Genomic DNA, 25,296 nt, shown 5'->3' on the forward strand with positions numbered 1-25,296 from the left:
ATGATACTTTCCGGAAAGAGCATGAAGTGAATTGACTGATGCAGGTGTCTTTCAGTAAAGTTGTTGGTCTTTGCCTGCCCTTGGTGGCTCTTAGATTTCTTTTGAAGTAGTAAAAACTTTGCAGAAGAAAGTTGGCACATTTTTCCAGTTTACCTCAGCTATTCAGCATTCACTTGCGTGCCCAAATTTTTTTCCTTGACAAGGAGTGACTGAAGTTAGATGGAAGTGAAACTGTTAGCAGTATCAGGTGATCCCAACATTTCTGTCATTGAGCACAGGTAATAGCAGTCTCTGGTTGAATTCAGTGTGAAACAGAGGAAGGAGAGTGGGGAAGCCTTAGCCTTGAGCAGAACAAATGACATGCACTTGTTAGCATCTCTCAACAAGAGCCCCTATTTGTGCTGAGGGTGAAAAACAGCATAAGCAGGATTAGCCTCCTTAACTAAGAATTGACTGGATGTGTTCTGGAAAAAAGCCATCACTAGATGTCTCTGAGGGAGTCAATATGTTTTTCACATGCAAAAGGAGACAGGCACAAGGGAAGGGCATTATAAAAATTAAATATCAGTCCTTTCTCTCTGGTTCATATCTGATGGTTTGAGACACCCAAGCAGTTCACAGTGAGACCAGCACCTTGTCTTGAAGCTCTTAACTCGCTCTTTTTCTGCAAGAGAGATCTTCATGCCTTCTTAATTTTTTCTCAGTTTCTTCTCTGACATGTTAGAATCTGGTTCATTCATTCCTATTTCTGTCTGATTTTGAAAAGGAAATAATGAGATGATTGGATACTGTAACACCTTTATTCATGGATTCAGTTACATATAAAGATGGTGAGGTTCATTTGGACAGAGCTCTTGTCCTGAATGGTTACATTAACCTGAGCAGTTGTATTAATTAACCTGAATGGTTATATTCTTCTTCTCTTCCTTTTAATGTCCATGAGGTGAAGCAAAAAAATGTACAGATCTTACTATTTACAAGTATTCATCAGGTAGCTTTTGTAGAAATTTATGTACCTGAGTTGTGGTACAAAAGAATGAAATTCACCTATTGTCAGCCTGATCCTAATATGAGGCAAATCTGATTTCTCAGCTGTTCAGTAGGATCTTTGATCAGATAAGGTTACCAGCTAATTACAGTCTCTGTCATTGATTGTAAGCTCAAGTATCAGTCCTCTCTCTTTCCTCATTGATCAAAATTGTAAGTGCCTCAGAAGTCAGATGTTTCATTTTTCACTCCTCAAAGGGAGTATAATAACAATGAATATGATTTGGTTTTGTGACTGTTTTTAATCTTGTCGTAGCCTTGTCCCTCCTTCACACCTGAGGATGCAGCCACTGCTGATATAAAACAGAGATTACAGCTGGATGTTGAAGATGCCCTTTACATAGCAGCTGGAGTCACTCAATCCTTGACCTGCTTCCCAGAGCCACAGCCCCTCTGTTATCACAGGTGTCAGTGGGATGCTGGTGCTTTCCCTCTAGATCAGTGCAGAAGTCTCTATTGTTTACCTGAGGGTAAAAAGCATTCTACCTTCTTTATTTTATTGTTTGTTAATTTCTCCCTGCCCTTTCCCCCCAGTGTAAGCTTGCCCTACGATCTCTTAAATTTTACTACAAATCAACATAAACTAGTAGTGGTAGTGAAAAGAAAGAAAAATATCTAAAAGTGCTTTTGAACAGTCTTCCCACATTCTTGAGGATATATATGTTTTTGATTTTTTTTAATACCTACTGTAGGTTCCCATTCAGAAATACTGATGAAAGTGTCTCCATTCAAAGTTCTGCTCCTGTTGCTTGTGTTTTGCATGTTTGAAAAAACTATTAATGAGTCAGGTGGAATCCTGTGGGAAGAGGAGGACAAGATTCTTCACAAGGGGGAACAGTAGCATCTCTAGAACATTGAGCATAATTTTCTTAGCCTGCAGGGTGTGGTAAAGATCACGCCACAGCTGCATATTCCATGGGAATTGGAGGATAAGCTTTCTATATGCTGGAGGATGCTGTGCTTGGAAAGCCACTGAGGTGAATTTTCTTGGAAGCAAAGAACTGCATGCCAGAGGATGTATTTCAGAGGAGAAGAGTGGGCATTACTTCATAAAATGTATAATCTGTTCTCTGGTTAGATGTGTTTGAGGTGATGAGCTTTTAATTTTGAGAGGTTCAGTGTTCTAGTTGTTAGTCTAATAAAACTTTTGCTCTGTTCTAAAGCCTTTCTGTTTATTGTCTGAAGAATTCGCTGCAAGGAAAGAGATCTAGGCAGATCTGCCTCCAAGATGTGGCTGACTGCTCTGGGTCCTAAAGCACTCTTGTCTTGATACATAAACTCCTTATAGGAGTATATAAAAATTGTATATATAATATATAAAAATTAAACATTTTTGTCTAATTCATTTAGCATTCCATATATATGTAGTAGTGCAGGTCTAGGTCAAATTCAGGGTATTTTGCTAAGTTCTACTATCTTTTCATGATTCTTGCATAAAACAGCTATTTAAGTACCAATCAAGGGTCTCTTTCTCACCATAATTGGCCTTAATTAACTAACTTATGAACACTCTGATAGGTTATGGAAAAAACTGTTGTCTGGTCAGTCTCTTGGGAGGGACAGCCCTGTGTGAAAAATGACCTTGGAAATTGAGGGTGTGATTTGATACATTTCATTCTGGCAGAAGTACTTGACTGTGCTTCTGTGGGGACACACACCAAACTGGGAATAGCTGCACATTCGGGAATGACCCATTTATGTATTGTGCTTGCTTCCTGTGCCTCCTTTCCCTTAAGAAAGTGAATATGGAATGTGTGGAAGATTTTTAAACTAGCATTGCAAAAAGCAAGTGTTGCATAATGCCTTTAACATCAGGTGTTCATTAGGATTTGTTAGAAACACACAGTTTCTGCATGTGGTGTTTGTTCTCCCAAGTTCATTTGCCTGAGAAGCAAGTAAGTGATAAATTCCTCTCGTCAGGAATGGATGCAGCATACGCTGACATCTTGCCACTTGTAGGGGTGAACGTAGGAGGGAAAGCTAGTTTCAAAACATTTGTGTTATAAAGCCTTCATTCCATTTTTCAAAGACTGATCTCATTGGCTTGATACCATGAAAAAATAATGTTTTGCAGCTGTATTTGGTAACAGAACTTTGCATGACCAGTGACAAAACTGAAAAAACCACTGCAGTATTTCATAAATTATGGCATTTCTACATTAGCTAAATTTCTCTTCAAAAATGTTTGTTAAAGAGCATCAAACCAAGTGGTATCCCATACAGGTAACCCAGATTTTTCAGACTATGAATTCATTATTTCAAGTCCTAAAGATGTTTTTTCACTTGACAGATAGGGCCACAACTCAGTATGTGCAGAAGTTACCTGTGTCTAATTCGGGGCTGTTGATTGTAGTTCAAAGCCAGCTGACTGTTACAGAGCTCCAAGAATAAGCAGTCATGGTACTTACCTTCTAGTGTGCCATTTTTACCAAAGTATAGAGCAGACAGGACTGTCCAACTTAGAGATACAGAGTTTGGGCAGCAATAACAATTATCATGGCTTTTTAAAAGTAGAATATATGCTAGATTTTTGTTAACACTGTCTTTTGGTTTTGGGAGAGTTCTTTTATTCTTTATTTCTTTGTCTCTTAAAGTTATCTTTCAAAGCTCCAGCAGAACTTTGTATGCCTTGTTAAGAAATTTCTTGCTGCTAGGACAGACTTGTCTTTTCCTCACCATTATACAGTGTTCATATCTGCATCTTATTTCCTCTCTTTCTTCAAGTCTCTCTCTTGAATGGATTACTCAGGTCAGTGTGCAGTTGCTTTGAACTTATATAATTTGAAAAGCATAGTGATTTTGCTTTAAATACAAAATAACTAGAAATTTTGAGTTAGTCCATCTAAAACTAGGAGGAAATATCCAGGTGAAATTATTTCTGTGGTCATTTGCTTGCTTCGTCTTTCCTTCAGGACAAAGCTGTTCTAATTAGCTGAGTAGTTAGAAATATTTTTCAAATACTGCCTATTCATCTCAGAAATTGTATTTGATTAAGTATTTATTACTCTGTGAAGTTTAGAAAGCAAGCAGGTATTTTCCTTGTTACGTAATTTTGCTTCTTAAGTGGTAGAACTTTGTAGACAGGGTTAACCCTGATCTTCATACCAAAATGTTGACAAGAAAGTAACATAAGTAATATTTACTTATTTATTTATTTTAGTTTAAGCATGCCATTTTCCCCCAGTACTTTCCAGTTGTGTGATTTTTGGGATCAGTGAGCAGAAGGAAACTCTTCAAGGTTGTTTACTAAATAGTGTTTGGGGTACATGTTTTCCTCTGGTAGCAGTAGTAGTACTGAAGGCAAAACAAACTCGGTTCAAATTTCAGGAAGCATATTCGGACATTGCTTACAAAATATTTTGTATCTCTTGCATATACAGCTTTGAATGGTGAGCTGATTAAAGTGTAACCTTTCCTGCCTGGCTTTCAGGGTGACACATGCTTGCAACAACACGGAGTGCAGTATGAGGCTTCATGGTAATAATTCATGGGGTTTAGTACATTTGTTTTCATATAATCCTGCTCATGTTGTTTCTGTGGGAATATTTCATAGGATTGTGATTAGTTGTCTTTAAAATAGCTATTCTCTACATTCTCAGAATAAGAGCCTTAATTCTCTAAGTCAAATAGTTGTGAACAAAGTAGGAGGTACCAAAATATAGACTTAACCTTTACCAGTTCACTTCAAGTCTCTGTATCTTAGAGCTGCCTATGCATTTTTTTTCATTTATTGAATTTTTAATATGCACTCTTTCTTCCTCTTTAGGATGAAGAGAATGGGAATAGACAAGGTATGTCTTGTTTTTACTCTCTTATAGATCCAGTATATTGAATGCTTCAACTGTGTAATAGACTTGAATTGCTACCTAAGAGCTTGAAATTTAAAATCACTTCAGTGTGAGCATCAGGCTCATTGATCAGCCACTTAATTCTAGGTTATGCCAGTCAGTTTCCCTCCATTTTCACAGCTTTCGCCTTCTCTCATTGCCTTTGTCTGCTTTCTTTTTTAATTCACTCATAAACTTATTTTTTATAAATTTACCCTAAATCTCCATCCCATTTAATTGAAGTTTCTCTTTGGTATTTAGCTGTTTTCTCATCCATGCTTTCTTTTTCCTGATATCTTACTTTTCCTTTAAAAGAGTGAAAAACATGTTGATTTAAGGAAAATGGTTTCCAGCTTGGGAGCCCATTCCCACTTTTCTGTTTCCCCAGTCTGTCACGATGGTGAGGCACAGGGGCAGTGGGATTATGTGCATTGGGAGCCCCTGCAGGGTTCCCCTGGTGCTCTGCCTGCCACAGCAGTGCAGCTGGCTGGGGGACAGCATGGGTTGACTGCTGCTTCTGGTGGTGGCTTCTCATTTCTAGCAAAGCATGGGACCTGCTTTCAGTGTGCCTTTAAGTACCTCCTTTTGTTGGAAGACAAAGAATATGTGTGAATTCCTGTTTCCATTTACTTTGTGTAGCTGTGATATATTAGAAGCATTCTAGGAAATATGAATTTATTTGAACTTTCTTACTGTTCTCTTGGAAGATAGAGTCATCCATTTCATCCTCCTAGTTTTACTCAGCTGTCATCACCTGTGTGTTAAACAGTGAAAAGTTAATCTCTTCCTACTTCTTATCATTCCCTAAACCTGAAGCGTCCTTTATCTGTTTTGACTTAGGAAAAGGCAGGTTCCTTTAGGAAGGGAAGGGAGTTGATCTTTTGTGCCAAACCGGTATGGAAGACACCACTTGTGGTCTAGAGAAAAAAGTTCTGTGGTGTTCTTGTTCTTACAGGGAGAGCTCGGGCAGCTAAAGATACAATGTAGGTCTGTTTATCTAAAACGTTATCTGAGAGCTATTTTTCAGTAGAGAAACAGCAGTGAACAAATCCTTGGTTCACCATGAGACCTGTCAAGGTGAAAATAAGATTACTTTCTGGAAATTTTTATGTAGCTTCTAAACGCATGCATCATAGCTCAACTATTGCTTATTTATAGCACCATGGTATGTTGTATGCCTTGAAATACAGATCAGAGGGCACAAATGCCCTGGAAGGTAACAGCATTCTTATGAAGGAGAGAAGGTTGGACTTGTCGCCCTGGAAAGAGAAAAAACGACTGTGAGGCAGAGGATGTAGATGTCAGTAAAAATTAACCTGCCACTTTTGTGTATTAAACCTTAAAAAACAGCAAAATGGGGCGAAGTGTGTTAGACGCTTTTCTCCAGCATTTGGCACGATCTTTGGGGGGGTACAGGATGGATGAAACTCTTTATTTACATTGCTGCAAGTTGCCTGTTCCCAAATAAGGGGAGCAGGCAGCTTGTGCGGAGAAAGTGAGGAGAAACGCAGGACTCATTTCACATGTTCGCAGCAGCGATGTTTGTTCAGCAGCAGCAGCAGGTGGGGCAGAAGTTCCGTGCAGGGTTATCCCGGCATTGCCGGAGCGCTCCGCAGCCCAGCTGGGCGCCGAACCGCTCCGCTGGGAACGGCGCGCCCGGGACCGGGCGCTGGAGCCACCTGGTGGCCGGTCCCTGCATTGCAGTCAGATTGGAAAACCGGCCTCTGTGAAACCGTGCCGAAATTAACTGAAAACACCCTATTGAGAAACACTTTTCAACTTTGTACGTCATAATTCGCTTAATTCGCTTGATCTTTCCTCTCTGAAAGACTAAGCTAAGGGGATCCAAGCATTTTGTTTTTGTGAGGCAGTGTTTGCCAGTACAGAAGTGTCTTTTTTGTGTCAGTTTTCAGTGAAAATTTGTAATTACCTGCCCTTTATGCTTTGCCCTTGTCATAGATTAAGCTTACCTCTTAAAAATTAGGGCTTCGTATCAAATTCAGCATTTATATATTTGATTAGGTGAATGTGGATTAAAGCATCTCTATTGCTATTGCCTTTCATTGAGACCACTTGAATATTTTTCCAAAGGATCAAAGCGCCTAATTAAGTCTAGAGGGCAGAAGATAAAAGCATGTACCCTGTTTGATGTATTCTAACAGTGAAAGAATATATTTTTTAGGTTCTGGTATAGAATTTTAGTATGTACTTAGATCAAGCTCCTGGCTTGCATTTATCTTCCTTTTGGTAAGCAGTAAAGTTTCAAAGCATTTATAATGGAAGGTAATGCCAATTTGTCCGGGAGAGCTCTTAAATAGGAATGACACCAGAGGGAGTTGATGGCCTAAAAGCAAGATTGGGTTGTCAGGCAAAGGGGTTAAGTGTCTCCTGGTCACAGCATCCTCATGGTCAACAGCAGGGACAGAAAGGGACCACCTCAGCTGTGCACATGAACAAGAGAGAGCCTGCAGGACAACAGCATGGAGCTCTCGTGCCTTTTTCAGGAGCTGGCTGGAGCCCCTGCACACCCACCCAGAGGGTGCTGGGATATCCCACAGAAGAGGGCCAGGTGCTGCAGTGGCTGAGCAGAGACACTGGGAAGAACAGGTTGGGAGACCATAGGGCTTGAGTTGCCTTTGTGGTCCAGTTGTGAGGACAGCAGGAATGCATGGAGCTCTGGCTTGGGATGGATGAGGAGCTGGCTTAGAGCCTGTGGCCAGGATGTGTGGGTAGTGTTTTGGTGGGTGTCTGCTGCTGCCCTCCCATGGAAGAAGTAGCCAAGGCTTTCTTCAGACAAGCCATGGGGGCTTCAAATATGCACATGCTGCTTCTTGAGGGAGACTTCAGCACCCTGTTATCTCCTGGAAGGGCATCACAACAGATTTACCTAAATATTTTGTAGTTACTATTTTAAGGTTATCAGTTCTTTTCCCACTTTCACTGCTCCAGGTTGTTGATCTTAAGCCAAGTACTTGTAAGGCTTCTCTAACCAGGTGCATTCTATCTATCTGGTCACTGATTGGAAGCTTTTATCAGCTTCTGCTTTCCAGAGAATCTCTGTTATACTGACCAGTCTGTATTACATATTTCTTGGAGTTGTTACTCCCAGAAATAACTTGGAGTATTTGTTTTGTGTGTTTTGAGAGCGTCTTGCTGTCGGTTTGCCATTCTTCCTATTTTCTGGAGTTGCTCTATACTCTGTTATTTCTGGAGTTTCTATACTCTGTTATTTATTAAAGTGGTATCTCACAGGTAGAAGTCTTCCAAGAGAGCATATTAGGAATATTTGGAGCCAGACTGAAAAATACCTATACCTATTAAAAACCTAGCATTCTTATTAAAAACTTGCACCTCATTAGGTGTATCAAGACCTAATGAGTGGAGCTGGAGGAAAAGTTCATTCCATTTGATTTAATTGTGCATTTAATATGATTCCATATCTTGTCCTTCAAACATTACTTAAATTGTAAATGCCAAAAGACAGGTTTTGTACATATGAAAGTATTTTCTTGTAAATTGTCCTAAAACGTGTTTTCCTTTAAAAAGTTTTGGCTTGGTGATTGTGATTAAAGTGAACAGGGATAAGCATAAAGAAATAGACTGAAAGAAATTTTATCTTTCAATAGAACCAAAGCTATTTTGTGTCTAACATAGTACCTGGGGATCCAATATCATTATAATCCAGTATCTTTTTTTCTTAATAGTATGATATTGCTTTTTGTACTTTTATCTACATTTCTATGTAGAAGTACCTGTAACAACTAGAAGCTCCTTTTCCCATAAAAATTTAAGTCAACCTTAGGTATATTATTCAGTGTATTTTTGTGTAGAGTCCCAGTGTGTGCTTGTTAATGAGACCTTAGACATGTTTTCACTGAGAAGTCTAGAAATTAAATTTTATCACCAGGCTTTTTTTTTTTTTATGTGCCTAAATATGTATAAAAGTTTCTACCCTTCAATTGTCTATGCTAAATAGTTGCAATTTATTACTTGTCCTTCTTCAGCTCTGTGCAAGTCTGCTCTGGCAGGGTAGAGCCTTTGAGAGAAGGGTGGAAAAAAACGCAGGAAAAGGTTTTTTTCCTACATTACTGCTGCTTATGTAAGGCCTGGAGTTATTAATATTTCATTTCTTTTAACAGACTGTTGATTAATGTAGTTTGTGTTCTCCCAGGATTTAATTTAATCCCATGTTTTTTAACATCATGGTCTATCGGCTCAGTCTGTTATGAAATAAACATATTGTGCCTGTGATGATGGGAACAAGGTAGGTGAGAACAAGAGGATGAACGTGAAAGCAAATATGTGTAGAGGTCATAGATGGCTGGGGTGTTAGGGTCCAAGCCATGTGGTAGTAGAATTAGGAATAAAAGACAAGAGGTGTTTAAGAGTAATGCTTCAGGATAGCGGGACAGTAAATTGCCCTTTTTGTGGATTTTTGATCCAAGTTAATTTTTTAACACCTAAATGTTGAGAATGCTAAAAGAAAACTCACAGTTTTCCACTGAGATCAGAGCCTGATGATTCCTTGTTCCCTTACAGTACATCCAGAATGTCTAATGGACTCATTTTCCAGCTTGTCACATGTATAATGTTTCTCAGCGGTTTCTGTTGGGTTCAAATCATCTTTGACTTTGAATAAAAATATGAAGTGTAATTCCCAAGGATTTAAGGGAGAGTCCATAGATTGACCACTTTAGATAAAAATTGTATTGCTCTATGCTTATCTAATGACTATAGTAAATCCTCTAGACTAATCATAGATTAAATTTTAAACTTAAAAAGGTTTCATTTGAGAGAATTGAATGAAGTCATAGTAATGGCAAATAATGCAATGAGAAAACAGTTTTGGAGAGTTTGTAACTAAGCTGAACCTGTGTTACACATTTTCCATGACATTGCCAAATTATTTTCTCATCTTCTCCCCCTACCTTGGCACGTAGATAGGGTTGAGGTTGTATTAGTCAAATGGTTTACAGAAAAGTAAGCAAAAGAAGAAATGCCATTTTGGAATTGCCTAATCAAAATGCCAGAGGTGCTTTGAGAAATAAGAATGTATTTTTCCTGTGTTAGAGAGTTGAATGCCAAGTGTTTTTCTGCTAAATGACTCAACAGCACTAATTTACTTATCTCATTCTTTCAGAGGCTCATCCCTGGCACTGTGTTTCAGCTGGTGTTTTTCGGTTGAGTTGCTTTGAGCTTGACAGTGGGTGAAATAAGCTCAGTTGGAACTGGGCTTGAGACCTTTGGGCTCCTTTTCCAGAGCCCAGTGGAGAAATGCTTACTATGTATGAAATTCACTTTGCAGATTATTATATGCAGAATGATCTGTAGTTGACCTCTTGCAGTTAGATGTAATCCTGACGGGTTTGTGATTTATATTTAAATATAGTCTCAGTTAGTAAATGTAAAATGTAAGTTCTGCTGTAGGTTCAGCAACCTTTTTTTGAGTAGTTTGGGAAATGATTAACAGGTTTTTGATTGAGTAATCAATTTGAAGCATTTGCCATGCTGTATCTGCTCCCCTCCCTTTGCCTGAAAGGCATCCCAGGAATCAGTGTCACTCAGCATTGTTGAACCAGTGGAGCTCAAATGCCTTGGATACTCAGAAGCATACTTGTAGATCTTCATGCTCAAGAGGAATGTTCCTCCTGCTTGAGTCAGAGAAAGATGTGCATAAGAGCCTGTCTTAATTGATTAATCTGAGGTGTTTCATGAGGCTGATTTCTTAAATGTAAAAGTGAAAGTTATCCTTTTACTATCTGCTGAGCATAGGGCTGGGATTAAAAATGTTCTACAAGACTGTAGACTTCTTTGAATCCCTGTGTTAGGAGGATTTCTGAGCACAGTTCAGCTGTCCTGAGCAGAAGAATTTTTCTCCCCTTGAGGAAGAGGAGCAATGGCATGTTTTTAAGCAGTGGCTAGTTGGAGAGACTTTGAAAGAAAGTATGTACTATACTGTGTTTCAAACACTTGCTGGTTTGTGTTCTGCAAGTCAAAAGGAAGAGCTCTGTCAGCAATAGCACTTTGGCATGAGATTGTTTTTTCTTTTTCCCTTTCCTATTCAGAATGTAAAGGTTATACTTTTCATAGTCTTTATGACTCAGATGTTTTAATCTGTGTTTTATATCAAAAGGTTAATGACTTCAGAGAAACAAAGTGCTTGTTGCTATGTTGTAGTGTGTTGGTAGATTAGATAGCATAACTTCTGCCATGTCATTTTGTTTTCCAGGTGAATCATAGAGCAGTACAGTAATACTGTCTGGTCTGCAGGGAGTAGTTTAAAAACTAAGTAATGGTTACTGCATTCGATACAACACAAGTTATGTTCCTTGTAGCAGCTGTATTTCAATCTAGATTTTTAGGGAATTAAACTAGAATTGGCACCTAGATAAAATTAATTTCTATGTCAAATTTGGGGGAGTTAGGACAAGCTTTGCAGGATGTCACTCCCCAAATGTAAATCAGTTTTAAATGTTACCTAGTCTTAATTCTGCTGTTCTGTTTAAAAGTAGCAGTAGTTTTTTTTAATATTTCCTTTTATCAGGGAGAGCATGTTTGAATTCTGTTATTTTGTAAATGTGATGGTTACTAGTGCAACATATTCTTCTCTGCCACTTGTGGCCTCTTAAACATTTGTCAGGAAAGCTTCCTTGTAACTTTGCGTCGGGAGACTTGTTTTCTCTGTCAGACTGTGAAGGCAGATTGACTTGAAGTCTCAGCTCATAGATCCGGGCAGTATAAAGGTTAGATCATGAATGATTCCATGATATGTGCTATGAATAAAGTCTTTATTTTGCAGCCATTTGAGCAAAAGTTAAAACAAGGCACTAATTTTAGTTTCTAGATTTTACTGTGATCTCTGTGGTTATTGTAGGTGGCATGTAGTCTCTGATTTATTAGAAGATTTGCATAGAATTATGAAAAAATATACTGGCTCAGAAGAACCTTGTTTCAATAAATGGGTTTTCTGTATTTGTCTTGCAGTTGATTTACACGTGTTAATGCTTCTTCAGGCTACTTATTCTTAACTTTGCTTGTCTAGGCTAAGGACCTTATTATTAAGACTCTCCTGATTCCTTACTATCCTTGTTTAAGACAATGAATTTTTGTCTTGAACCTTCTCAGTACTTGGGGATTTCTTTCCTTATTTCTGATGATGCTGAATCTCTGTTTAAAAGTTCAGACACCAGTTTGTTTACTCTAAAGTTATATTTTCATTTGGATAACATCTTTGAAGGAGTCATTGCACTGCAAGCAGTATTTTAGTCATACTGTTGGCAAAACTACACTACTGCTTGGACAAAAACTTGCCTTTGAATTTATACTGGCTGATGACCATTTAGTCATGCTCGAAATTTTCATGTGCTTACAAAAGTGATACAGGAAACGACAACCTGATGGGCTTTTTCAGTTTCAGGTCAGCTGAGTTGTGTACTTACCAGCTCTATTTTCTTTTTCCTTTTTATTGCCCTAATGTAAGACTACATATTTCTTTATAGCTACATTTAAGAGGGAATGAAGTACAAATTAAGTTCTTTTTACGGAAGTTGTGCTTTACATCTGTGCTGTTTCCTTGCATATATGAATGTGTTACTGGCAGCTCACACTTTGCCTGTTCTTTGTATGTGCATGATGTCTTATGTTTCATTTGCCATTGAAGATTTGGGAGAAATTCTTGTATTTGCTGATAGCGTGCAATATAATGCTCAATTACAAAGTATGTTGTTTTGTTTAGAAAAGTATGGAGAAGGAGGAAGGAGGCAGAATCATATGCAGCAATGAGCACTGGAAAAGCACAAATAAGGCTTATATTTCTTACAAACTAGAGGTCTGTTCTTTGTTGTATCACCTTGTTGGGAATTACTGGCATGCTCCAAAAAATTGGTCTTTTCAATATTAGAAACAAAAATCATGAATCTTGACGGTATGTAGTGCAGAGCTGGAGAACTTAGTGTAAAACACTTGGCTGTGATATTCTGTTCTAGACTGTGGTGTTTAGGAGGAGGGCAGTTTAGGTTCTCATTTCTAGGCAGCATCTTGCTTTTGCCTGATAATTGGGTGCAGACAGGACCACAGGGAGATTTAGGCATAATTAAATCAGAGTGTAGTGAATGTTAAATTTTGAGACATGAGGTGAGTTATTAGATAATCCATTTTACTTGAGATTTATTTCTATGATGATTGAGTGCACATTTTCAAGATTTATTCCCCTCAGCTGGTCTGAAAAAGTACTGTTAGCTTCTGTCAAAAAATATTGCTTAGCTTTGCTTGAGTTTCAAACTCCAAGTATAAATGTACATTGAGGTTATGTATTCAAGGAAGTTCATTTCTATGTTACTGATTAAAAAAGATTTGGTTTGTATCCAAATGTGTAGATGATCAAGGAGAAGTGAAGAACACATATTTATCTACCAGAGTTTGAGAGTTCTAAGATTTCTTCTTGTTTCTACTTGTATTTGGATACTGCTGAATTGTGAAATGAATGTGCAAATGTAATCAACATTTTGAACTTTTTATCCTAATTTTTTCCCCTTAAATTGATTTTTAGTGTAGTGGTTGACCTTTTTAAGGAAGTAAGAATGACTGTTTAATATAGCCTCCTTCTGCAAGTAGGACAAAGAGCCAAGTTTAATATGCAATTAGCTTTCTGAATTGATTGATAAAATAGCTGTAGAGATGTGAGGTGAGTGCCCATAATGTGCCTGGTGTAGCTGACAGGCAGGTCAGATGTCAGGGAAGGCTGCAGTCTCTGGTCTCCATAAATTGTGGCGAGTTTCCCCTCTTACTCAGAAATGGGAAGTGAATTAAAGGAGTTACATACTGGATGGGAATAGCTTTATCTGCCTGACCTCTTGGTTTGCATATTCAGGTATGGACAAGGCATAAAGCAGCACTTGAGTGTTAAGCAAATTAGCAGTAGGTCACTAACATTTTTTGAAGAGTATTTTATAAAAGGAGCTGAAGTGTGATGAATTAAATGTGCCATGGAAGCTGTATTACTTTTATTTTTCTTGCCACTTTAGGAAATGTATGTGTCTTCAGTAAAAGATAAGTGGCAGCACTGGGAAGGATGTTTGGTGGTCCTATAAAAGGTCATATTTTAACTCCATTCTTGTAAGCAGTTGAAGCAACCTTTTGTTCATGGCATCTGGGTAGATTAATCTTGGAGCTTCTCTAAACTTGCTGAAATGTTACTGGCTTTTTAAAGGACAAGACCCATCACATGTTCAGTGTCTATTTAAATCTGCAGATTAAAAATGACAGATATTAACTTTGGCTCACAAAGAGCATTTTGTATGTCTTGTAGCAGTATCCTGCTAATCAAATTTTAAGTATTTGGGGACTGAGCTGCCAGCTGGAGTTTCTTGATTTGTAATTCAGTTGCTTTATATATAGTATTTATCTGATTCTATCAAATAAACTTTTTTATTATTTTCTCCCAATCTGGAACTATTTTGAGAAGGCAATTTAGAGCCATATGAGTGAGCCATTTTGTTGGACTGTTTTATGGTAAAATGGCAGGACACTGAGGATCTGCACAATAAACGCATTAGGCTAAAACCAGGATCTGAAAAATTGAATCAGAGTCACAGGGTGGTCTGGTTCTTTGCAGTTTATTAAAGTTTTTCAAATGAACTTTGCCCACATGGAAACTGAACTAAAAAAAGAGGTTAAGGGGGCACCTTATTAGTATTCAATAAATATTACTGTGATTTATTAAATGTTTTAGGTGGAACATTTAAAGCTGTAGGGAAAGTACTTTCAAAAGCCTAAGACTTGTGCCTAAGTCAAAGGCCAGTCATTTCAGAAATGGTTAGAACCTAATCATGCCAGTTTTAAGGAGTTTCTTTTATCAGCAATGCCAGTTTTAAACAATTCCCTTTTTCTCTTGTGCTGTTCCTTTTCCTGCAGTTTAAGCCTCTCTCTCTCTCCACCAAGCCGGGGTTTCCTGCTAAACTGGAGCACAGGCCCAGCTTATTTTTGTGCCGTGTCGGTTCCCTGGGCTGGCTCCTCATGTGGCCTCCAAAGGTGGCATTTCCTTAGCTGGGGGTGTGCAACAGGGGTAGAAACTGGAGCCAGGAGTTGGGAGTGGCCAAGCTGTCAAAGCCAGCTCTGGCGCTGTGAGACTTGGTGGATCTGGCTGGGGCCTTTCAGGTTCTGCCACTGCTTCTCTGAGCACTGGACCATGCAGGGCCTTAATGGATGCATTTATTTATTTATTTTTCATTATTTCTGGGTGCTTTTCTTTGTGAATATCTGGGTTTTTGGGGGGTTTGGTTTTTGTTTTTAACTTCACTGGCATAATAATTCCATCAATGAAGCTGTGTAGATGCTGTGAAATGGCTTACTCCAGCTGTGTGCAAATGTAGGACAGCTACACTGTATTTCAGCCTGCTGTATAACCGTGGAGTTTTTTGTTTGTTTTACCATACATACCCCCACCTTCCTGTCTTGATTTTCAGAAGCTGTGTCTGCTTAGCAAAGAATTACTTAGCTTTGATGACAGGCATGTAAAACCAAAAGGTGCTTGTGTTTCTGGAAGTATAGAACTTGTGTGTATTGAGAAGGCAAGAAAATACAGCTGTACAGGATTTTTAACTACTGTAGATTAACTTGAAGTTGTGTATATACAGATATACAGCATGAGCAGACATATGCTGTGCATTTTATTTGAATTATAAATTTCTTTTTGAACCTTGGTAAATCTTCAAGAAAACTTTATACTTCATCTTGGAGTTTTGAAAAACACTGTTGAAAAATCACTTTTGTGGTCCATGAGAACTGTAAATCAATGTTTTTTCCATCTAAGGAAAGATTTTAAAATTTTATTTTTCACTTTCTATTACATTACTATTTCCTTTGTATGTCTCTATGAATGCAGCAGGATTGCATCCCAAAGTATTTTAAAATGAAAACATTGTAATGCAGTATAATGAAACGCAATTAAGAGATATTCTTTCTTTCTCAGGAAAACAAAGAAATAGACTGGAGCCAATGGATACCATATTTGTTAAACAAGTTAAAGAGGGTGGACCTGCTTTTGAAGCTGGGCTGTGCACAGGTACTGTTCAATAGCATGTTTATGTACATGATGTAAAATACATATGATTAAAGTTTGCTACTACATAGTTCTGTCTTCCATTTAAACCTTGTTCTTTCCTTTAGATGCTTTTAAGTTGTCCTTCAGTGTTTTTCACCTTGGAACCTTGTTTTGCTTATTAAGGCATCAAAGTCTTAGTCTTTTTGATATGCTGTCTTAAAGAGAGTAATAAAATACATGAAGAAGAGGGGAAAAAAGGAAAATGATACCTGTAAGCTCCTATTTCTTTGGTTTGGGACAAATTGGTAACCTGAAAACATTCAGGTCTTTGTACATTAAATAAAATTTTTCTACTCTGCCTCCTTTAAATCAAATAGAACAGTCCAAATCTCTCTATTCTTACAAAATTCTGTTCAATTGTTCATTTAATCAACCTGGAGAGCAGAAAACATGGAGGGTTTTTTTGTGAACTGTGTCATACCTTAAGTGCTGAAAGAAAAACAAACTGTATTAGAATAGAAAATCTTACAGGTGATAAAGTTACATATATAGATGGATGCCACTATGAACACAGGTTTCTTAAAAACTGTGGCAAAACTTCTATTCTGTGAAAGGCTTGTGCTTGTGTCGATAATGGGATGTTGATATATTTTTAGAAAAGAGTTATATACCTCAAATTGACTGGAATAGAATAAGTTTTGTATGTTCTTCCTAAAGAAATACAAAGTTCCTAGGTTGATCAGTTTAAAAACAGTTCTAGATCCCATTTTTACACCATAAGGGTTTTAGGTTTTTTTTTAACTCCTCCTTAAATAGTTATTTAGAGAAGGGCTACTTTGGCAGAATTTGATTGCTATTATATAAAGATGTTTTGGCTTGATAAAGCACAGCATATGTTGAATTTGTACAGAGGAACCATGTTAATTTCTGTTCTGTTCAGTGTCTGCCAAATTGAGAGAGATGAAATCTGTAGAAAATATTTTTTTTAGTTATAGAAGAGATTTTTAGGAGCCCAGAATAAAGAGCAGAAAATAAATGAGAGAAGACATTTTTAATAAGTAAAATCTTCTTAAACACAGTGCTTATAGCAGCTACATCTAATTAGGTCATGCCAGTATTTCTTGTTTATGAATTTTAGGGTGAAATATATTACTATATCTGTGTCTTGATATTATAAAACACTCAGGGAATAATCAGCCAGGTAGATTGCTTAACCTCTCATGCAGACACTGTATAAATTTCTTATTTTGTAGAATCAACTTTTATTGTTATTAACTGGTTTTGTTTGGTTTTTTTTTTCTAATGTAATTTTGCTCTATTTCATGGTCACACAAATGAAAACTTGAATATTCAATATGAATTTAGGAAATTGTCAATTCTTGTTTCACTCCTGCAGGGTCCTTTGTAATACTGAAAGTTTCAACATAAGTTTCATCACCTGTGATAAATGAGCTCCATTTCAGGAGCTTACTTGTCTGCTTCTCACCAGAAAACTTGAAATATTCATGCAAACTTGAGGAATAGAGAAAGATATCTTAAATATAAGACAGTCCATTCAGAAGTATTTTTGAATACTCCTGTAAAATCATCTTTATTAGAGTTAGAAAGGTAATACCTCTCCCATATTTAACCTCTAAGGCATTACATTAATAATAACGTATCTTGGAGTTCATAAATACTAGAAATATTGAAATATGAACAGCCAAAACAGATCTGTATTTCCCATGTCTTGATCTTCGTGCTGTCATTTATCTATATGCAGGAATATAAAGAACTAAAGTGTGTGTGGAAGGGGCATTCTGATTAATTTCTACTTTGATCAAAATATGTAGCAGGCTACCAGACTGATAGAGAGCTGTTAGAAAAAGCCTTCATGTTTCTGTATCCTTTTTTGCACTGCAGTTTTGCACTGACTTCCCCTTCCTATGGATCTGAAACAGAATAAAGTTGTACTTGCAGAGTTGTCTGTGCTCGTGTCATTTATGTAACCAGTTCTGCAGTGTGTCCCCATCAGATCTTTTGGCAGATCCATGGGATGCCTATTTCAAGTAGACTCGTGTCACTGCTGTGTGTAATCTAGTCTGCTTCTGTGAAAAAATAAAAGCTGCACAAATATAGATAAAATTATATGACCTACTCTAATGATACTCCTAATTATAGTTTTTAGTGGGAATACTGAGTAAAGATCTGTGGCAATGTAGCCCACATTGCAGGCTGTTCTTAAACAACCTGGAAAAGAGCCAGTTGAAGTCCCAGAGAAGGATCTGGTGTGTTCTGGGGAAGTTCTGCAGTATGACCTAGCCAGGATTCAGAGCTTGTTGCCACCAAGCTTTCTTTCATTGCTTAGGAAGCAGGACAGAAAATTCAGGTTTCTTTCAGGCAAGAAGGTAACTGGTGGATGAAGGGGAATAGATAAACTTTTATAAAGTTGAAAATATCATACCAATTTATTGGCATAATGTTTTGCTTTGTGTGCAGACAAAATTAAAAAGTCAGATCTGTATAGCTTGTTAATCCATGGGGTTTGTATGGGAAACCTCTACAGAGCACAAGTATTTAAATCATTATTGTCCCCAAGATGGGATGAGTAGTCAGAGTAACAGCTTTTTCCTTGCTTTGATTTGATCGTGCCAGAAAAACAACGAGGGCTTTTAGTTTCTAAAGCAGTGTTGAAAAAACCATTCCCTTTGCCTCACTTTGCACAGGTCCTTTCTTTCAGCTCTTCCTCCTCCAGTAGCTGTTTGAAGCTCCCTGCCTGTAATCCTTTAGACCATTTTCTCCTCATTAGGAAATTCAAGATACCTTTCTGCTCTTCTGATCAGAGATGTCTTAGATACCATTTGGTCAAAAGAACAGGATAGGTTTTTCATCACAGGCTAAAAATAGCTCTACACAATATATTTGACAATTAATTTATGACAGTGTATGAAACTCTGAATGAGGACAGTGTAACAAAATATTTGGAGAAATATTTTTTGGTTTTTGAGGCAGACTAAGCTTGAATTTAACATATGGGTGCTCTTGAATTTGTGAGGTATAGAAATACAAAATAAAAACTCTTCAAAAAACACCTAGACAAACTAATTTCAGTTATAACTTTTCCCTCTACAGGTGACAGAATTATAAAAGTCAATGGAGAAAGTGTTATTGGGAAGACATATTCTCAAGTCATTGCTTTAATACAGAACAGGTAAGATAATAGTATTATCATTATATTAGTATATGATAGTATTATCATTATCAATGAAGTATTATATTATGTGTTATCATTTTACTTCTTATATACTGAGCATGAAATGACCACTTACGGTAGTTTTAAAAAGTCATCATATTACTAAATTTTCATTAATACACACTCAGTTTTGTTTTTTCTTTTTTCATATATTTGCTGATTGTTGAGAAGAGTTTTGAGAATAGGTGTGCTGAATAGTACCACAGTCCTTTTATTGTTGGTACTTGTCCCTTGTTAGCAAATAGCACCAAGTGTGATAGAGGAAGTTTGAACTGAAATAGATTAGGTATATATACATGTGTCAGTTGGAAAAAAGATTATAAAATCCACCTTGCTTATGAGATCTAAGAACTAGAAATCAGCATATCTGGTGAAGGAAAAATTTATACTAGTGCACAACTGCACAGTATCTGCAGTAAGTCTTTGCTTTTCTCTGTTTTGCAGCAGATTATGATCCTTGCTCAGAGTTGAGAAAATACTAATATTTACTGCTCCTTCAACTCACAACCACTTGTGAAATCATGTCTGTGCATGAGTCTAGATACTCTTTCATGTCTCGTCTGCCTTCTTTTTTACAGTTTTCTTGCTGTCAATTTCTGTTCTATAGCAACAAGTTTTCCATATAACACTGAGTTATGTGGCAAAAGGATGTATTATGATCAGCATGAAAGAATGTTTTCTAAGTACATCTCACATGTCATATTTTTACTGGCTCGTCACCTGTTAGAACTTAGATATGCTTACTGTTTGGAGAAGGAAAAATCAGATTCTGACTTTCCTATTTCAGTGATGTCTTTATTCAAGATTTTGTTCAAAATGCGTCCACCTCGGGTGGTTTGTGTCCGTGTGGTTTTGTTTTGGATGTTTGTTGTTATTTTGTGTTTTTTTATAAACAACAAAACTGTATTCAGAGATGTGATGGACAAGGTAGACTGAAACATGTTTTGTGTCATTAATGCTGTCTGTACAAGAGCTGGACAGATGGGCTTTTTTATTTCCTTCACTGGACAGAGCATAGCCGTGCATTGTTTCTTTATTTTGTATTTTTACAAGCAGCACTATTGTACAATAGTGTATACCCAAGATACATTGTATGCCCAGCTATGTAGATCAGTCAATGAACTCTCTTGATCCAAGGAAGAGACCAGTCACATCTTTGAGTGCCTTGTGTGGTCAGTGATTCTTACTCTAGGTGTGCCAGTGAATTGAGTGTATTTTCAGTGAGTGTAGGTAGGGAACTGGTAAGCAGGACTGAACCCCTGCCCAGTGTGGGTGAACTGGGGACCCCTGAACAAGGCCTTGTCAGTGATTATCTATGCGGCCAGGAAGGATGTAGCACACTGCTGCATCTATCCCCCTGATTTCCATCAGGGCAGGGAGGATGAAGGGATGCTATTGTGTTAGGAGAGAACAGTTTGTTTTCTCGAGCCAGATGTGTACATCACAGAAGATTGTAACAAAAGGTCATGTGTATCCTTGAGCATTTTATACAGCATATTCAACCATCAGGAAGTCTACAGCTGAACCTCTTAGGATAAACAGATAAATATTAATTCTCATCCATAGTGAGAGCTCAGACTCCACATCAGGTGTATCTTGTAGCTTACAGACAGTACTTCTCATGTGACTGAAGAATCAGCTGTGTCTCATTCTTTGCTTGAAAACAGTATTTTTGAGCTCAGAGCAGTTTGGACTGAACATAGGTTCTTTTACTTCTTATTTGCCATTTCATGGCAAATAAAACTGCATTATGGTGCATGCTGCTCTTGGATTAGCATTGCCACCTGGGCCAGACTGGTGGTCTGTTATACCATTATCCTCTATGATAATACCCAGTAAAGATTTCTTTAAAGTCTGTGAAAACACTGAAACCACAGAGTGATTGAGTGGTCAGATAATACCAGCCCACTTTCTGTAAATCCTTGGTTCAGGAAGCTGCTGAACCGCAGGGTTTATCTTCATTGCTTGATTTAGTAATTCTTGATTGGCCTTGCACAAATTCACTCTTGAATGTCTTCACATTAAAAACACCCAGTGATGCAGTTTTTGCTGTGTTTTGGGTCTTAGCTGATCTTTCATCCAGCACACCTTGGCTTTAGTTGGCCTTGTGAAAGCAGCTTGCTTGAAAGGTGTTTTAAAAGGCCGATTGTCTGCTGAAATATTTTTTATAACTAAAGACAGTTTTCTTCATAGTCTTAATGTGTTGTATGTTGGTTTTCTAGACATTTTAATTGCTGTACTTTTATTGTTTTAAATTACTCATTCAAACATATTGATGACTGTAAATGCTTATTTTGTCATTTTACTCATCATCAGAGCAGTTTTTGAGGTTACAACACATTTTATCCTCTCTTCTCTCAAGAGAGGGCTTCCCCATTGCTCGCTGTTCAGCTGTTTGCAATAAAACTCAGTGCAGGCTGGCAGATCTTTTTAGATTACTTCTGTGGCTCCATTTTTATAGCTGCTTATTATTTTTCTAAAAAATTGTTCAATTTGAGCTGCTTGTCTTCATTATATAATGCTGCAGACATCAGAACTTAGCTGCTTTAGATGAAATGATACCCATATCTTCCAGTGGGACTTAAGGATGGGATATAATTCAGACATGCTGAACATTACTGTTCCCAGAAAAGTTTCAAGCTGTGCCTAGAATGTTTTCTATTTTCCTCTGCTTGGAGATAGCAAAAAATCTAAAGTTACACTAGTTATTTCCTCTGGGAGATGAAAGGCACACCTCAGAAGAGTTGCTAGAATTAACTACAGTCCTGTAAGATTAATCATGACTACACTTTTAACTCTATATTTCCTACTTTTTGCCAAAGTTGCTTGTTTGGTCCATTAAGAATTTATTCTTATCTGTTTACATATATAATCAACTTGGAGACATGTTGATTGCTAACATAAACTCTGTAAATTATTTATTTTTCCAAATAAAAGAAGAAACAGATTCTGATTTGCAACTTCTCTCCCCCCTCTTTTTTTTCTTAACCTGGGGAATTTGAATGATTGTCTATTCTGCTTGTTTCCCTTTTCAAACTGTTCTTGAAAGTGTTTGGATTACTCAGAAATGTACAGAGTTTAGCTACTGAATCTGTTTCGTTAATACAAAATAATGCATCAGAAGATAGACTTTATGATTACTGCTTTAATTTGATTACTTGGAATCAAGACAGTTGAATTTAACTCTCAGAATGTGTAATTAAGTAATTGGAATGATAAATACCTTTGAGAGTTCTGAATACTGTGTCTGGAGCTCCAGTGTAGACTATTACTTTCTGTGTGGTGGTTCTTACTAACACTTTCTAGTTCATAATTTGCATTTACAGTATATGGTACAATAAACCAGAAGTCTTCCTTAATACTTTTTGTTTCTGATATGAGAATTAAAAAACGTCCTGAGAGCATGTCTCAAAATATGAAGTAAAAGCATCCAAATTGTCTCCAAAAGGTTCTTCAGCAAACAGGGATAGAATAGTTAAGTAGTTATTAGAGCTACATGTAAAACATTGTTTCTGAGTGGAACCCTTTAGTCCTCTGAATGTCTTCTAAGAAGATGTTACTTGTATAAATGGATTTAATCACTTTCTTAAAAAGGGGGAGGAGGAGAAACATGCAAAATACTTCAATGAGTATGGTTTGTTCTGTGTCAGATTATATTTTTTAATATAAAAAGTACTTCAAGAGGAGCAATGCTATCATATTTTTGACATCCAAAGTCTTCATCTTGCAAGTAAGCAGTTGCCTGATGTGATTTTTGCATACATGCTATCTATGTGTAGAACTGAAACCTGAACACAGTTAAAAATGCCTCACGCTGTTTATGTATTCAGTTAGTATGGGAAATGCTATTGTAAGTGCACATAAAGACAATACTACCTTGTTTCTTATAATTCAGTATTTTAAAGTAATCTTCACAAGGCTTTTGAAGACTTACTTTTACCTAGATGTGTGGGGACTTAAAGAACAACTTAAATCACTGCTGATCTTCAGTTTTAAGACTAAAGTATGTTTTATGCTGCTTGGAAAACACTCTTTCAAAATGAATAGTGGTTTTAAAAAGATTGTGAAACCAAATACCCTTACTCTGCTTTTGGAATTCAGCCTTCCATCTGTGATTGCTAGAAAATGGGAAAGGAACCACAAAACAGAAACATTTTTCATATAAGAAAGCATAATAAATCACACATTACATTTTGAGATGATGGCTTTCTTTTCTGCACAAATAAACTGAGGTCCCTTGTCAGTGCTTTCATAGGCTGATTGCTGTGCCCTGTAGTTGGGCCAGTCTTTGTGTTGGTTTTGTCTTTCCTCACCTAATGCATTGTACTAACCAGTACAGATGAGCTGATTTCTGAGATAGCCACTTAGGTTGCATTGATACATATGCTGATACTGGTCAGGTTTTTTTAAATATCCTTTTTTAATTCTTACACGTGAGATTTCTAAGTAACAGTCACAGTAACTGTTTTTTGAATTTTTTTGCCATCGTTGTAATAGGCTGTACATTAGTCTTTTGTAGTCCTTCCTGTACCTGTTCCACTTCACATTTAATGAATGTGAACAGATTATTCCATTATCTCAGATGAGATAAAAAATTCACCTACTCTGTATCCAATGTTGCAAGCATATGATTCTCTCTCTTGCTCGTGAAAATACCTTATTTCTGGTAGATACCAACTGTGGATTTCACTGTTTTTAAAATATTTGACCAGGTAGCTGGTACATTGTACATTTGGTGTCCTGATTTTCCTTGTATTTGAGTCACACTGATAGAACTGTTCGGATTCTTGGATCTTCATGCTGCTGCTACTGCTTGTGGTTTCAGCAGCTCAGATGACAAATGCAGCACTTACAAATAGCAAGTGTTTTTCATCTCTGTTTCAGATATCATCTGAATGACTGTTTAAGTTGATCCTGCTAGGAGGTGATTGGAGTGGAAAGGTGTAGGTCAATACTGGCTTTGGTATTGCTCCTCTTTTCAAATGAGGTAGTGATTATGTCATCACCACACCAATTTTAAAAAGTGCAATGAAACTTTAGTTTTGAATTGAAGAGAGAGGAAAGTTTGGCTTTTATTCAGAGATTTGTCACATTGTTTTGTCCAAGAAGCTTCAAACATGTTGTGTACCTCAGGACTTCTTGCTTCCTAAGATTCTCGAGGAAATCAGTGTTGACTTTTGTTGTGTCACGTGTTTGTCATAATAGCTGAGTGTTGGAGTTTTTGAAGAGTTTTCTTCTATGGAAGTAAATGGATTATCTTTGTAATAAGAATTGAAAATCTCTGAAAGTTTATCTGTGATATTTGTTTTTCTGTTTCTTTCAGTGACAGTGTATTGGAACTTAGTGTTATGCCTAAAGATGAGGACATCCTTCAATTGGTATGTTAATGAAACGTCTGTTCAGAGAGTATATTACCTAACCAAAATGTGCTGTTGTTGGTTACAAAGTTTTTGAAGTGTGCTATCAGCAAATAATTACAGTTAATATTTATTTCTTTGTAACTCCTTAGATATTTTCCTACCTCGTTGCTGTGCCTGAAATTTCAGGGGAATTTAGATATAGGGAGTACTGTCTTCACATGATATTTCTAGCATGTTAAAAAATACATCTTGTTCATATTTTTACTGTAATTTGGATTAATTTCATTAGGTTAGAATTTATTAATCGGATTGCTTCCTTTATCTAGGTTATCCAGTTCAAAAGAATTTGAATTTAAAAAACTAGCATATGAAGCCTTTGTTAATAACTCAGTAATTGTGAGTGGACAGAGAAGTATGATGAATGGGCCAAAGGTTATTACCAAATTTTTAAATTGTGACTGCTGTAAATGTTTTGCTGCACTAGTGCCTATGTGTTCTTGATTTTAACTGAGGTCCTGCATGTGTAGTAAGATGATTCATCTCCCATTTAGTGTCTCTAAGTCCAAAAGAGTCTTGAATAATACATGATATGTAAGGGCATATTGTGAAGAATCAAAAAAGCACCACCTAGTATATTGGTATGCTCTAGTTGATTTTTAATTGGAAGCAGAGGAGAGGAGAAGATGACAAGAAGGGTAGATTTTCTTGTTAGTAGTTGAAAAAGTGTATTTTCTAATCTACACAGTAGCAAGATGACTTTGTGTTAATAAAAACCTATGGGTTTCGGTA

General features: G+C 37.0%; 1 protein-coding gene across 1 annotated transcript in view; it reads left to right on the plus strand.

Moving 5' to 3' along the window:
* Positions 1-25,296, plus strand: part of ARHGAP21 (Rho GTPase activating protein 21) — a 111,130-nt gene that overhangs the window by 47,183 nt on the left and 38,651 nt on the right. Inside the window, 4 exon segments of the mRNA XM_030971390.1 lie at positions 4,814-4,838; positions 15,844-15,936; positions 19,027-19,105; positions 24,471-24,525. Of these exon segments, the coding sequence (XP_030827250.1) occupies positions 4,814-4,838; positions 15,844-15,936; positions 19,027-19,105; positions 24,471-24,525 (252 nt within the window).

The sequence above is a fragment of the Camarhynchus parvulus genome, chromosome 2 (genome assembly GCF_901933205.1).
Source record: "Camarhynchus parvulus chromosome 2, STF_HiC, whole genome shotgun sequence".
NCBI lineage: Eukaryota > Metazoa > Chordata > Aves > Passeriformes > Thraupidae > Camarhynchus > Camarhynchus parvulus.